The sequence below is a fragment of the Ranitomeya variabilis genome, chromosome 7, assembly GCF_051348905.1.
Source record: "Ranitomeya variabilis isolate aRanVar5 chromosome 7, aRanVar5.hap1, whole genome shotgun sequence".
Taxonomy (NCBI): Eukaryota; Metazoa; Chordata; class Amphibia; order Anura; family Dendrobatidae; genus Ranitomeya; species Ranitomeya variabilis.
The window spans coordinates 110,733,664-110,749,138 of record NC_135238.1 but is presented as its reverse complement, the minus strand read 5'-3'; the positions used below and the strand labels follow the sequence as shown (position 1 = coordinate 110,749,138).

Below are 15,475 nucleotides of genomic sequence, written 5' to 3'. Positions count from 1 at the left end.
ATGGGGAGAAATAAGTGTCTCCATCTTCTCCTGTGTGTCAGTCTGTGGAAATTAGACTACACTCAGATGTCATCCAAGTGCAGTCCAATGGTTTCCACGCACTCATGACTTGTATACCCAAGTGTGATCTGAAAATCGGATCAAACTCTTGCTTGCAGCAATTTCTTCTTAGGCTCAATCTGAGGAAAAAAAAAAATCTAAAAAATGCACCGAAGGCACCATACCATAACATTGGTCTGGGTGAGATCTGATGTTTTGTCAGATGACCCTCGGACTGAAAATGCGCTCGTCTGCACCTGCCCTAATGGAAGGTGAGGAATAGGTCCCTTAGATGACTAAGAAAATTTATATTACAGAGTTCCAGGTAATTACACATCTTATTGTTTTGTCAAAGAAATTATTTTACAAAAATCAGTTGTGTCAACCTACAGTTATTTGGATCTCTGTTTAAAGGGAACCTATCACCCCGTTTTTTAAAGATTAGATAAAAATAGTGTGAAATAGGGGCAGAGCTGGGCTTTACATTACTGCCTTTTTGGTGCCTTTACACCCCCGTTAGGCTGCCGAAATACCTTTGTGAAGTGGCCGTTTTCTGCTGTCACTCAAGTTGGTCAGGTCGGATGGGCGTGGTCACAGCGCTGTTTCTCCCCCAGATCAGGCTCATCATTACGTTGGTGGCGTAGTGGTGTGCGCATGTCCAAAGCGAAGATCCACTGCCCAGGAGATTCAAAACAGCGCGGTCTTCGCTATTCGCCATTTACCGGTGGGCGCGGCCATCTTTCCTGTGGCCGCGCGTGCGCAGATGGAGCGCTCTGCTGCCCGGGGCTTCAGGAAAATGGCCGCGGGATTCCGCGCGTGCGCAGATGGAGATCGCGGCGGCCATTTTCCTGAAGCCCCGGGCAGCAGAGCGCTCCATCTGCGCACGCGCGGCCACAGGAAAGATGGCCGCGCCCACCGGTAAACGGCGAATAGCGAAGACCGCGCTGTTTTGAATCTCCTGGGCAGTGGATCTTCGCTTTGGACATGCGCACACCACTACGCCACCAACGTAATGATGAGCCTGATCTGGGGGAGAAACAGCGCTGTGACCACGCCCATCCGACCTGACCAACTTGAGTGACAGCAGAAAACGGCCACTTCACAAAGGTATTTCGGCAGCCTAACGGGGGTGTAAAGGCACCAAAAAGGCAGTAATGTAAAGCCCAGCTCTGCCCCTATTTCACACTATTTTTATCTAATCTTTAAAAAACGGGGTGATAGGTTCCCTTTAACAGCAACGTATTCAACTGTCAAAGAAATCCTGTCTTATTTGAAATGCTAACCAAACTTTCTAACAGACTGGGTGTGTCTCAAGGAGTTTCCTGCAAAAATGGTGTATTGTGACTATGTCAACATAACACACCCATCACAAAGAGCACACATTACAGGTTTCATTCCTCCTGCACAAGGATTTACTACACCAAGCTGGAGAGGAGTCCAGGAAAAGTTTCTATTTCTGAAAGCGTGTGACAAAACTTGCAAAACCACAAAGATATCCCAACAACAAAGACAACCACAAGAGGACATGCAAGTGTGCTCAATAACAGACACCCACAAGACCCTAAACGTCAGTGTGTCCTCAGAAAACACTGCAGCCACAAGTAGTACTATGATACTCAGCAGCCACAATAAGTGGCAGTAATTTTAACCCTGCGCATTTGAGCCAGTTGTCTTAAGACATTTTTACCATTAAGATTAAAACTGATGAAAATGAACAATTTCAACCATATTGATCATTTACCGGGTAAAGGAAAACTAAAGGGCTACTTGCAGGAATTGAAGAAAATAATAAATATCTAAAAACATTCTAAAATAAAATTCCTGAATACATTTAACAAGCAAATTACAATAACTTTGTCTATGAATGTAATTACAGAAACCTGCCCTGGAATCTTAGAAAAACTGAAGAAAAAAAACCATAATGAGAATCTACCCTGTATTACGTACGAGAATAGTAGTAGGACATAGAAATAACATACGGTACTTCGCTAACACTATTTTCATCAACTACTTTTATCAGTTTTTTTCTATTAAAAGGGTTACAGTGTGAACCAACTTGTGCTTTCACTCTTTTCTTTGATTTTGCTGTAGTTTCTTGTACTTTCTGCAGAGGTGAGGCTCCCCCGTTTGAGCTAGACATTTCATCTATAGCTTCCCATGGCTAGGTTGTCTTCACAGTCAGACCCCAGTCCTTCTCTGCCCCCATCTACATTGAGGTCGGCTGACACAAGGTGGGGTTTGAATACTACAGAGTAGGACCATCACGATTGGGTACACTTGTTGCAGTGGAATGGCTTATGCCTTTTTTTTTTTTTTTTTTATCAAAATAGTGTTAGCCAAGTACCCGGGTTATATACATGTACTATTACTACTCACATACATTTACTACAGGGTATATGCTCTTGCTTTAAGTTCACACGTTGTGTTTTTCAGTATTTTTTTGCTGTTTTATATGCAAAATAAAAGTTGCTTTTTACCATACCAGCAAAAGCTAGGAGATTACAGAAATCTCGTGCACACTTTTTTCTGACTGAATTCTAAAACTGCAGTATTTTTGTAATCTGCACCATGTCACTTCATTCAGTGTTTGTGTAGTGTACTTTTAAGGCCTCTTTCACACATCCGTCGGTACGGGGCCGTCGCAAACCGTCGGCCCGACGTACCGACAGGCGTTGTGCACAATTGTGCACAACGTGGGCAGCGGATGCAGTCTTACAACGCATCCGCTGCCCATTGTGATGAGCGGGGAGGAGGGGGCGAAGTTCCGGCCGCGCATGCGCGGTCGGAAATGGCGGACACGTCGCACAAAAAAAGTTCCATTGAACTTTTTTTGTGCGTTGCGTCCGCCAAAACACGACGGATCCGTCGCACGACGGATGCGACGTGTGCCCATCCGTCGCTAATACAAGTCTATGGGCAAAAAAACGCATCCTGCAAGCACATTTGCAGGATCCGTTTTTTGCCCATAACGACGGATTGCGACGGAGAACAAAAGACGGAAGTGTGAAAGTAGCCTTACCCATAAAAAGCAATAAGTGGAAAAAAATGTAACAGCGTTTTTTGTGGCGATTTTTATTGAATAAAACAGTTTTAACCCATTATCTACCAATGTCCTTTTTTTTGGGACGCCTAATCTTTAGCTTCTAGCAACTAAGATTTTATTATTTTTATAATTAGGTCCAATTTTTTGTGTTGTGTTTGTAAAATTGATGTTTTCAAAATAGGAAATCATGTCATTGTCATTTTTAATTGAATATTGGGACGCCCTTTTCTGAAAAATCCATACTTGTAAAAAATTTAATTGTCAAGTAATGAGTTAAGCATGTACTGTAGATAAAGCCCACATGTAATCCAAACCTCAAAAATACGACAACCGTTGTGAAAAAGCTGGAAGTCTGTGGTTTTAAACAGCATTTTTCCTGCAGAAAAAAAATGCAGCATGTGAACATATCATAAGGCCTCAATATACATTAAACTAGTGTTGGTCAATGTTTATGGGGCCTGGAGAACATCAGGGGAGATGTCTAATTTTAGACTGCCTTTCACTTTTGCTCTCCCGGAGATAAGCTGTCGCCAGATGAATCAGTGATGGCTCTATCATAGAGTAGTGCAAAAAAGGAACAGCATCCCATCCAGGTGATGAAAGATTAAAAGAGCTTTATTCTGCCATGATGCAACATTTTGACCATTATAGGTATTTATCAAGCATGGGATGCTGTTCTTTTTTGTACTGGTCTGTGTTTTCTTTTCCAATTGAGCCAATGGACTGGAATGTGCACCCCTGCATTAGAGTGCTGTCGGCTGCTCCCTATTTCTACTTGGCTCTATCATAGAGAACACAGGGAGTTTTCAACTGTAACAAGCTTATCTCGGTATGGGTGAGAAGGCAGAGATGGCTGCCGGAGAGATGATCAGCTGAACCAACATCCAGCCAACAGCCATAGAGTGTATGGGGGAGGGGGCTTTAGGAAGAAGCCTATGAGCACGTGCAATGGGCAGCTCTGCTGCTGTGATCTGAACATAGATGGTTTTGCATCATGTAGTATTAGGCTATGTGCACACGTTCAGGATTTTAGCATTTTTTCCGCCGTTTTCCGCAAAAAAAACCGCTTTACATAAGCATCCCATCATTTTTAATACATTCCGCATTTTTTGTGCACATGCTGCATTTTTTTCCGCAGCGGAATCGCATTCCGGAAAAAAACACAGCATGTTCTTTCTTTGTGCGGAATCGCGGGGATTACGCACACATAGGAATGCATTGATCTGCTTACTTCAGCATGGGGATATGCTCTCCTCCTGGCCCTGGGAACCAGATACCAGTTAAAAAAAGAAAAAAAATAATAAAAAATCATGATATTCTCACCTTCTGTCGGCCCCCGCAGCCTTCCGCTCCTTGCGATGCTCCCATTCCCAATAATGCCTTGCGACATTTACCTGTGATGACGTAGCGGTCTCGCGAGACCGCTACATCATCTGGGGTCATTGCCACGAGGCATTACTGGGAACAGGAGCTGCCGGGAGCATTGCGAGGAGCGGGAAGGCCGCGGGGGCCGACGGAAGGTGAGAATATCATGATTATTTATTATTTTTAACAATATATTTTCTTTACTATTGATGCTGCATAGGCAGCATCAATAGTAAAAAGTTGGTCACACTTGTCAAACACTATGTTTGATAAGTGTGACCAACCTGTCTATCAGTTTTCCAAGCGATGCTACAGATCGCTTGGAAAACGCTAGCATTCTGCAAGCTAATTACGCTTGCAAAACGCTAGTGTTTAGCAGGAATACGCATGTGCATGCCAATTCTGCATGCGTATTTCCCACGGCAGCGAGTTGCAGAATTGCCGCGGAAATTTTCACGGCAATTCTGCAACGTGTGCACATAGCCTGAGGAAGATATAAATGCGCTAATCTGTACAGTGCCCTCAACTTAAATGTATATAAGTAAAATGCAAATTAAATAGGACATTCAATAAAAGGTAAGGATTACACTGTGCCTATGTAATGTGAATAGGTGGATTCTTCAGTCATCGGAAAATAGAAAAGTTGTGAAGCACCAAGGTCTGTACTGTAATGTTTCATGTGATGCTTCGCTGGGAAATCCAAAAGAACTTGAAAGAAAAAAAAATGCCACTTCCAGCCAATCAGACGTTTGTTTGGGGTATGGAAATCCTAAACACTGGAGGGTAGGTAACAATATACATCATTATCAGAAGCAGAAAGCCATTGGATTTTTAAATTAAATAAATTTAATCCAACAGGCTTAAATAGTGGAATTTAGGGGCTGGAATGGGATTGGTATGGTGTCATCTATATTTACCTATAAAACATCACGTAGTGCCTTGAAGCAGTAATCCCTGATGAAGGAGGACTATCCCTTTGAAACTCATAGGATTGCTTTGTATTCCTTTTTGCCCAAGGATGCACCCCTAGCAAGTGACGTCACCTTGGCTGGAAGTGGCATTTTTTCTTTGGAGTGTTTGCACCGAATCTGTACCGGATTTCCCAGCGAAGCATCACATGAACCATTACAGTACAGACCTTGGAACTTCACAACTTTTCTATTTTCCGATGACTAAAGAATCCACCTATTCAGGTGTCGGACACAGACTCAACATGTCGTATCCTATTCACATTACATAGGCACAGTGTAATCCTTACCTTTTACGGAGTGTCCTATTTCATTTGTATTTTACTTTGTATACATTTAAATTGGGTGTACTGTTCATATTGGCCAAGTTAAATCTTCCGTTCTCCAATTTAGTATTTGCAAACAGTTAGTCAGCGTGTTATTTTATGCAGCTTTTTTGCACAATAAGATAGTGAGAGCCCTTATGTACATCTTATACAGTATAGCATGTGGTATCAGCTATATAACAAGACGTTTGTCAGTATAATTCTCTAGCGATTACTTCCATAGACAAGTGATTTGCCAATTATATGCATTTATTGAGACTGACTTTCCCTTGAAATGTTTTTCTTGCGTGTATCACGCTAGTCTGAAACGTTCAGTTTGTAAAATGATCATTTGACAGTTTTGAAGTTATTTTCTCTCTTATGTGCCATTTTCCACCAACAAAATGAACCATGCTGGACTCCACAACTACAAAATATAAATGTGGCAGCACTTACCTGATATGACCAACTAACTCGATCAACTTGTGGCTGAAAAAATAAGCAGTCAGTTCAGAAATGTGGCTCAGGACTGAGCAGACACCAAACAATGTTGTGGTTCCATTAAGGTCTTCGAGATGCCAGAAAAGGAAGGTGAAGACATATCCATAGCCAAATCCCATGAACCAGGCTACAAACAGAACAGATCCGTACTGTACGGTGCAAATGATCTTGACTAGATCCCAAAATCTGAAATGCTCGACCATCTCTTCCTCACTTCTTCCTTCATTCGGATTTTGCACTGGAGATGGTGTTTGGGCACTTGTCTCCTCAGGAGAGATTTCCAAGTCTTCCCTGCGCTCTTCACTTGGTTTTAAATGATGGTAATAAAAGTGAAATTGTGTTGAGACAATGAGCGCTACAGACATCAGAACACCAAAGACAATAAAGGCAATGCGGTAATTCTTGTAGTCAGGCTCCGTGCAGCCTTCTCCTTCAATTACCACATTGATGTGGGTGTGATCTATTCCTATTCCTATAGACAACATTGCTAGTCCCCAGCCAAGTGATCCCCACATCCTCTGCAATCCATAGCGGTCTCTGTGTTTGCCCAAATATTGGAGTGTTATTGTATCTACAATAGTAACAGCTGGGGCGCTGAAAAACTCTCCAATAATAACCACTAACAGAATTAACAGGAATATGGTTTCTACATCTTCTTGGTTATACTGTAACATGGCATTAGGATTCCTTGTGGTGGTGGTGGTAATGATGGTCGTTGTAATATTTCCATCAGGACCAGCCAATGCTGGGGTGCTAGTGCCATTTACAACTTCTCTGACTACGCGACGGAAAGGGTTGGAAACCTGTTTGCTAAATAACTTTTCAGAATTAGAGACTTCCCATGCAAGAGGGTTATCCAGCAGATCCCTCTTCTGCCTGTTTTTGGTTACTATACCGCTTTCTTTGGTAATTTGGGTTAGAGGCATAGGGGTTGTGTTAAAGGGACTGGAGTTTGTAGGTTTAACTGGAATAGGGATATTAGGCACACAAAGTAAAGCTGCTGGTTTCACAAATCCAATCCCCAAATTGAATAACACCCAGCAAAGTACTGAAAACAGTAAGACTATCTTTCCCTTTCTGAATCTGTCAGCTATTACTCCCCAGAAGGGAGCACTGCAAAATTCTATAAAATATCTAATGCCAACTAATAACCCGCTTTGGGTGGGGGACATGCCCAACTGTTTATAGTACACTGCTAATAAAGGATAGAGAGACCCATAAGCAGAGTAAAAAAAGAAGTAGAACACTTTGGATATCAGAAGGTCATTGTTAATCTTGATGCAGTGCTTTTCCAGCCAGTCCAAGTCCTGATCTTCTGTGGCCAAATTATCAGGAATTTCAGCATTTCCACTACTTTCCACAGCTTGTTCTGTGGAGACACCATTGAAAGGATCAGCAAGAACATATTTCCTTTTCTGTTCCTCCTCATCCTCAGATAATATGGCAACTTTATCTCTTGTAGCCATGGCCATTCAGAAGTAGCTAATTTCTAGCAAGATCCTAGGACATCAGCCCTGAAAGAAACAGAAGAGCGAAATGTGAAGCGTGACATACAGTATTGTGCTGTATCATAGTAAATCTACTGTGCAGAGATACAGGGGTATCATTTTGCCACTGTGACAAACCATGTGAAAGCTGTTCTGGAGAATCAGTCCACTCTCAACACATAAAAATCAAACAAGCAAAAAGGTAGATGTTAAAACTCGTTGGAAAAAAAAAAAAAGAAATAGAGAACGAATATTTACAAGCTGGTAATTTGGGGAGAAAAGAAAACTGTTGGGGAGAAACTATAAAAAAATACAAAGCATTGGGGAGATCAAAACTGGAAAGTGAGAAATGGAATAAGTGGCCTGCAGCAACCAATCAGAAGGCTGCTTTGACTTTACTGATGAGCCACTGAACTAGAGCTGGAGTTTACTGCTTACCACGTCCAATGTTCCCCTCTGCTTCCAGTCCCTCCAGATTGAGGAATCTCACCAATAATTTACGGAGACCGATTTGTGATCTGAATCACAGGCATATATTAAGATCTATTAGTTTGTCAGTTTTTGTACCTGCTACTCAGCACGGGGTGGAGTGCTACCTCTTATTTCACAGGTATCCAACATAGAGCTCATTTCATGTTGTAACCCACAGTACTCATCCACAATCACTGCTGGGACAGCGGTGATAATAGAACGTTAGTAAGTTCTCTACTTTTTATTAGGAACAGCTACAAATATTGTTTTCCATAGACAACACCTGAAGCTTTCCCTGCATTACATATAGGACTCCATATTGTGCAGACTCGCACTTCAGATGGTCTGTAACAATGGCTGATGTCATGAAGAAATGATCCCTTCTGTCACCACACCTTGTCTGACATACAGCACTCTGAACCAGATGGCTAATTATTAACATCACTGTGTCAGAACACGGAAATGGACACACCAGCTGATCATTACTAATCACGGCAGAAAAAAGAGGCCGAAAAGACACTTTGGATAAACTGGAGCCAAATTTATACTGGTTTGTAGCCAGAAAATTACTACATAAAAAGTCTATTCATACCATAATAAAGAATTCAAAAACTGAAATCTACAGCAAGCATGCGATAAAAGCCGCATACAGTTATTATTATTACTTATTATAGCGACATTTATTCCACGGTGCTTTACATGTGAGGAGGTGTATACATAATAAAAACAAGTACAATAATCTTGAACAATACAAGTCACAACTGGTACTGGAGGAGAGAGGACCCTGCCCACGAGGGCTCACAGTATACAAGGGATGGGTGAGGATACAGTAGGTGAGGATAGAGCTGGTCGTGCAGTGGTTGGGTCGATTGCTGGTTACTGCAGGTTGTAGGCTTGCCGGAAGAGGTAGGTCTTCAGGTTCTTTTTGAAGGTTTCGATGGCAGGCAGGGCCGTATTTAGAGTTTCTGCTGCCCTAGGCACTTTTCGTGCTGCCTACCCCATTGGCGAGTATGACTAATGCAGATACTATCGGCAGTAACTTAGGCTACTTTCACATCAGCGATTTTTTACATTTGCGGCAGATCCGGCAGTTTTTCCGCATCCGTAACGGATCACTTATGGCAACACTGTGTTCAGCCTCATTCATTCCCTATGGGACTTGCGGCACTTGCGGTTTTGCTGCAATCCGGCAAATGCGGTACTTGCAGCAACAGGAAAAAAAATGCTGCTAGCAGTGTTTTTTTTGTCTCACCTCAAGTGCCGCACATGTCCGCAAGTCCCATAGGGAATGAATGAGGCCGAACGCAGAGTTGCCGGCCCGTAAGTGATATGTTACGCGACAGATGCGGAAAAACTGCAGTATCTGCCGCGAACGGAGAAAATCGCTGATGTGAAAGTAGCCTTAGCAAACCTTTCCATTAGTTGTCATGTGAGAATCTGGTGGATCTCATACACTGTACATGGTCAGTTGATTCTGCCACAGTTGCAAGGTTTGGCTGACAGATTTTTAAGGAGAATCTGTCAGTCGATTCATACTACCAAAACCACGGGCAGCATCACTCAAGACTGCAAACAGGGAAGTTTATCTCTGCAATGCTCGGACGTTTCAGAGAGAATAGTTTGAAGAGCTGGATGGGTAATTTAGTGAGAACTGACTAATCTGTTGCTATCGTCTGTGGGCTTCTCCCTCCATGTCTCTAGATCAGGGGTGGGCAATTTATTTTCCCGAGGGGCCAGACGAAAGACCATGACTGTTGTGGAGGCCGAACCAATAGCATGAAAATAATTCTACTCAATATTAATTAATATTAATTGTATCACTTAATATTGAGCAGAATTAAGTATGCTGACACCCCCTATATATCTTTAAACCCCCCACAGCCCCTTATATACAGCATGAGTCTCACACAGCCTCCCCATATACAGCATGAGCCCCACATGACCTCCCTATATACAGAATGAGCCCCACACAGCCTCCCCATATACTGCATGAGCCCCACACAGCCTCCCTATATAGAGCATGAGCCCCACACAGCCTCCCCATATACTGCATGAGCCCCACACAGCCTCCCCATATACTGCATGAGCCCCACACAGCCTCCCTATATACAGCATGAGCCCCACACAGCCTCTCCATATACAGCATGAGCCCCACACAGCCTCCCCATATACAGCATGAGACCAGCCTCTCATCTCTCCTCAGCAGCCTCCCCTCTCCAGCCTCTCATCTCCTCTCCTCAGCAGCCTCCCCTCTCCAGCCTCTCATCCCCTCTCCTCACCAGCCTCTCATATCCTCCCCTTAGCAGCCTCCCCTCTCCTCACTCACATCAGCAGCCTCTCATCTCCTCACCAGCCTCTCATCTCCTCACCAGCCTCTCATCTCCTCTCCTCAGAAGCCTCTCATATCCTCCCCTCTCCTCACCTCAGCATCCTCTCATCTCCTCACCAGCCTCCCCTCACCAGCCTCTCATCTCCTCAGCAGCCTCCCCTCACCAGCCTCTCATCTCCTCAGCAGCCTCCCCTCACTAGCCTCTCATCTCAGCAGCCTCCCCTCACCAGCCTCATCTCTCCTTTTCAGCCTCTCATCCCCTCACCTTTCCAGCCTCTCAGCTCCTCTCCTTACCAGCCTCATCTCTCCTCAGCAGCTTCCCCTCACCAGCCTCTCATCTCACCAGCCTCCCCTCTCCAGCCTCTCATCTCCAGCCTCTCCTCTCCAGCCTCTCCTCTCCTCTCCAGCCTCTCATCTCCTCTCCAGCCTCTCATCTCCTCTCCTTTCCAGCCTCTCATCTCCTCGAGATAAATCTTGTATTCCCTAGCAACCAGGCAATCCCCACATGTACTTATGCTGGCTTAGGCTAGGTTCACATTGTGCTAGGTGAGTCCATCTAACGGACACGTTTTAAAGTAGTTAAAACACAATGTAACGGACATTGTAAAGCACCCATAGACTTGCATTGTCTGACGCATCATGACGCATGCCAAAATTGGCATGCGTTTGTCACATTACGTTTTTTTATGACGGACCTTGGAATGCGGCTTGCAGCGTTTTCGGGTCCGGTCAAGCTAACGCAAGACTAACGGAGGCGATAATTATGCCATTGAAGGCAATTGCAAACGCAGCCAGACGCAAATCAGGTGAAATTCCCAAATAAATCCATACGTTTGAATTGCGTTTGAGGGTTGTCCATGTGGACATGTGACAGGAAATATGATTTCAGCCATTTTGGAGGACAGACACTACTACACAGTTTCCTGACGCCTGCAGCACATTGTAAGAGTGTATTGCAAGGGATCAGAGGCAATGTAAGTACAATTCAATGTATATCTCAGTATACATCATGGGAGTGTGTAGTGCCCATCAGATGTGTGTTTACAATTTGTTTTGTTTGCACACAGATGTCGGATAGTGAGTCAATCAGCAGCTGCAGCAGCAGGGTGTCTGCCGTGTTTTCCTCCCAATCGGTAGGCATGCACTTTAAAAAGCCACAAATGTTGTTGTTTGTCACTACAGTGTATTGAGGTAAGCATGTGTATAATCATATTTTTATTGCAAATAGGAGTCATCGGAGCCCGAGGCTGCTACGCCCCCCCCCCCCCAAAGAAACAGGCAAAAGCGACAAAGGTACATGGCACACATTTATTGGTTTTCACGCATAAATTTATTGATACAAGAATTGTAACTTTTTTTTTTTCTTTACATAGGTTGTTGAACAAGGAGGACAGAGAAAAAAAAACAGCCTCGCGGCCTGTCGTCGCCACACCTACCAGCGGTAAATATCACGCTATTAATGTTCCTTTTTTTATACAAAAAAAACAACAAAACCTTTCATGTTTTTATTTTTTTGTATTTAAAAATCTACTATCTATCCACTATCTATCAACAATCTATCTATCCACTATCTATCTACTATCTAGCTATCCAAGATTTATCTACAATCTATCTATCCACTATCTATCTACTATCAAGCTATCCACGATTTATGTACAATCTATCCACTATCTACTATATCTATGAACTATATATCAACTATCTATCTGTCTATCTATCCATCCAGTGACATTTAACCTTTCAATATAATGTTTTGTGTTTACATAGTCCAAGCCGCCCACCAAAAAAAAAAAAAAGGATTGTGGTTGACGAAGAGCCCTTGGACATTCATAACGAGACGCTGATCAATTTAGTGGAAGCCAATCCATCCATATGGGACCAAAGCAACAGCTCCCACCACGACAGTCAAAAACAGGAAGTTGTGGGATAAAATTATATGCCATTTTGACCCACGATACATGGAGAAGTCGGCATCCTCAAAGAAAAAAATTGGTAAATATTGTTGAACTTAACTGGCAAAATGTTAAGATTGCAAACAGTCAAATACAAAAGCAACTGAAAAACTTAAAAAAACTATCCAGTATCTATTTATCCACTATCTATCTACAATCCATCTATCTTCAATTTATCAAATATCCATCTATCAACTATCTAACAACTACAGTGGGGCAAAAAAGTATTTAGTCATTCAGCAATAGTGCAAGTTCCACCACTTAAAAAGATGAGAGGCGTCTGTAATTTACATCATAGGTAGACCTCAACTATGGGAGACAAACTGAGAAAAAAAAATCCAGAAAATCACATTGTCTGTTTTTTTATCATTTTATTTGCATATTATGGTGGAAAATAAGTATTTGGTCAGAAACAAAATTTCATCTCAACACTTTGTAATATATCCTTTGTTGGCAATGACAGAGGTCAAACGTTTTCTGTAAGTCTTAACAAGGTTGCCACACACTGTTGTTGGTATGTTGGCCCATTCCTCCATGCAGATCTCCTCTAGAGCAGTGATGTTTTTGGCTTTTCGCTTGGCAACACGGACTTTCAACTCCCTCCAAAGGTTTTCTATAGGGTTGAGATCTGGAGACTGGCTAGGCCACTCCAGGACCTTGAAATGCTTCTTACGAAGCCACTCCTTCGTTGCCCTGGCGGTGTGCTTTGGATCATTGTCATGTTGAAAGACCCAGCCACGTTTCATCTTCAATGCCCTTGCTGATGGAAGGAGGTTTGCACTCAAAATCTCACGATACATGGCCCCATTCATTCTTTCATGTACCCGGATCAGTCGTCCTGGCCCCTTTGCAGAGAAACAGCCCCAAAGCATGATGTTTCCACCACCATGCTTTACAGTAGGTATGTTGTTTGATGGATGCAACTCAGTATTCTTTTTCCTCCAAACACGACAAGTTGTGTTTCTACCAAACAGTTCCAGTTTGGTTTCATCAGACCATAGGACATTCTCCCAAAACTCCTCTGGATCATCCAAATGCTCTCTAGCAAACTTCAGACGGGCCCGGACATGTACTGGCTTAAGCAGTGGGACACGTCTGGCACTGCAGGATCTGAGTCCATGGTGGCGTAGTGTGTTACTTATGGTAGGCCTTGTTACATTGGTCCCAGCTCTCTTCAGTTCATTCACTAGGTCCCCCCGCGTGGTTCTGGGATTTTTGCTCACCGTTCTTGTGATCATTCTGACCCCACGGGGTGGGATTTTGCGTTGAGCCCCAGATCGAGGGAGATTATCAGTGGTCTTGAAAGTCTTCCATTTTCTAATTATTGCTCCCACTGTTGATTTCTTCACTCCAAGCTGGTTGGCTATTGCAGATTCAGTCTTCCCAGCCTGGTGCAGGGCTACAATTTTGTTTCTGGTGTCCTTTGACAGCTCTTTGGTCTTCACCATAGTGGAGTTTGGAGTCAGACTGTTTGAGGGTGTGCACAGGTGTCTTTTTATACTGATAACAAGTTTAAACAGGTGCCATTACTACAGGTAATGAGTGGAGGAAAGAGGAGACTCTTAAAGAAGAAGTTACAGGTGTGTGAGAGCCAGAAATTGTTTGTTTCTGACCAAATACTTATTTTCCACCATAATATGCAAATAAAATGATTAAAAAAACAGACAATGTGATTTTCTGGATTTTTATTTCTCAGTTTGTCTCCCATAGTTGAGGTCTACCTATGATGTAAATTACAGACGCCTCTCATCTTTTTAAGTGGTGGAACTTGCACTATTGCTGAATGACCAAATACTTTTTTGCCCCACTGTATATCTATCCACTATCTACTATTTATCTATCAACTATCTACTATCTATCTATTATGTATTTATTGATTTTTTTTTTGTTTCTTAAAAGCCGATGCTGTCCATACCAGTTGGAGATCGATTAGGGATCGCTTTGTACGTGACTTCCGCAACAGCCAAACCACACCCAGTGGATCTGGTGGCAAAACGGGTCACCCCATATGTGCATTATGCGCAATTGCTCTTTCTGCAAAAAACTGTGTCACAGCGCTCGTTAGTAAAAAGATTTTAGGAGAGCGAGACAAAGTTGTTTAAAATAAAATAATTAATCGGTTTTTTTTTGGTTACAGAACGATATGCAGTACCGCTGCGCCTAGAGAGGCAGAGGAACCGGAGGCATCGCCAATCGAACCAAGCCAGCAGACGGGCACTGAAGATGTGTCTGGCATGAGCGAGCCACGATCTGTCGACAAAAGTACTGTGGCTTCCGGTGTCAGTGCCCGTTTGCAAGCTCAGCGTGGATGCAAGCGAGCGTCGCAAAAAAATGAAGATGACATAATTGTCGATGGACTCCAATGGGTAGAGGACATGTGTCGCAGTGAACTCAGAGACCTGAGGCGCGAAATAACGGACTTGCAATCCCGTGAGTCTGTATATGCAGCCAATGAGTGGAAGCTCCTGTTTTTGTCCTATGTGCCTGTAGCTCAAAATATCCCGGCACACAGAAACTTTTTGTTAAGGCAAAGGCTGAATGACCTACTTGATGAATTTGTGGGCCCCCAGTAACCCGCTCCATCGAGAACAAGAAGCATGGACATGCAGGCCTACAACCCACAATACAGAGGCCGGGGTGAACCGAGCATGGAACAACAGAGGCAATGTAGCAGTCCATCGTACAGTTGGGCAGACAATACGCCGGCACAGTATCACAGACTATAAGTACTGTCACCAACCGGTTTCAATTTAATTGTTCACATTTTGTGTGTTTAATTTCATTCCTGCATTTTTTTTTTTTATGGTTATGTTCATCGCTATATGGTATATCATATGTTAAAAATGTGGATTTAGGCTAGTTTCACATTTGCGTTTAAAACGCAAACGCAGGTGTTGAAAAAACGCATGTAAACGCGTGCAAATGCTGCGTTTTTTAGACGCATGGGTTTTTCTCATGCGGTAAAAAAACGCGGCGTTTTGATGCGTTTACATGCGTTTTTTCCTGCGTTTGCGT

General features: G+C 43.1%; 1 protein-coding gene across 4 annotated transcripts in view; it reads right to left on the bottom strand.

Annotated features, from left to right (window-relative positions):
* Positions 1-15,475, bottom strand: part of MFSD6 (major facilitator superfamily domain containing 6) — a 505,049-nt gene that overhangs the window by 443,677 nt on the left and 45,897 nt on the right. For 3 of the 4 annotated variants that reach the window (XM_077275663.1, XM_077275664.1, XM_077275662.1), the window contains one exon: positions 6,177-7,735. The exons of the other annotated variant lie outside the window; for it this stretch is intronic. In XM_077275663.1, the coding sequence (XP_077131778.1) occupies positions 6,177-7,693 (1,517 nt within the window). In that variant the 5' untranslated portion in view covers positions 7,694-7,735. The remainder of the gene's footprint in view (positions 1-6,176; positions 7,736-15,475) is intronic. 4 annotated transcript variants of the gene reach the window in all.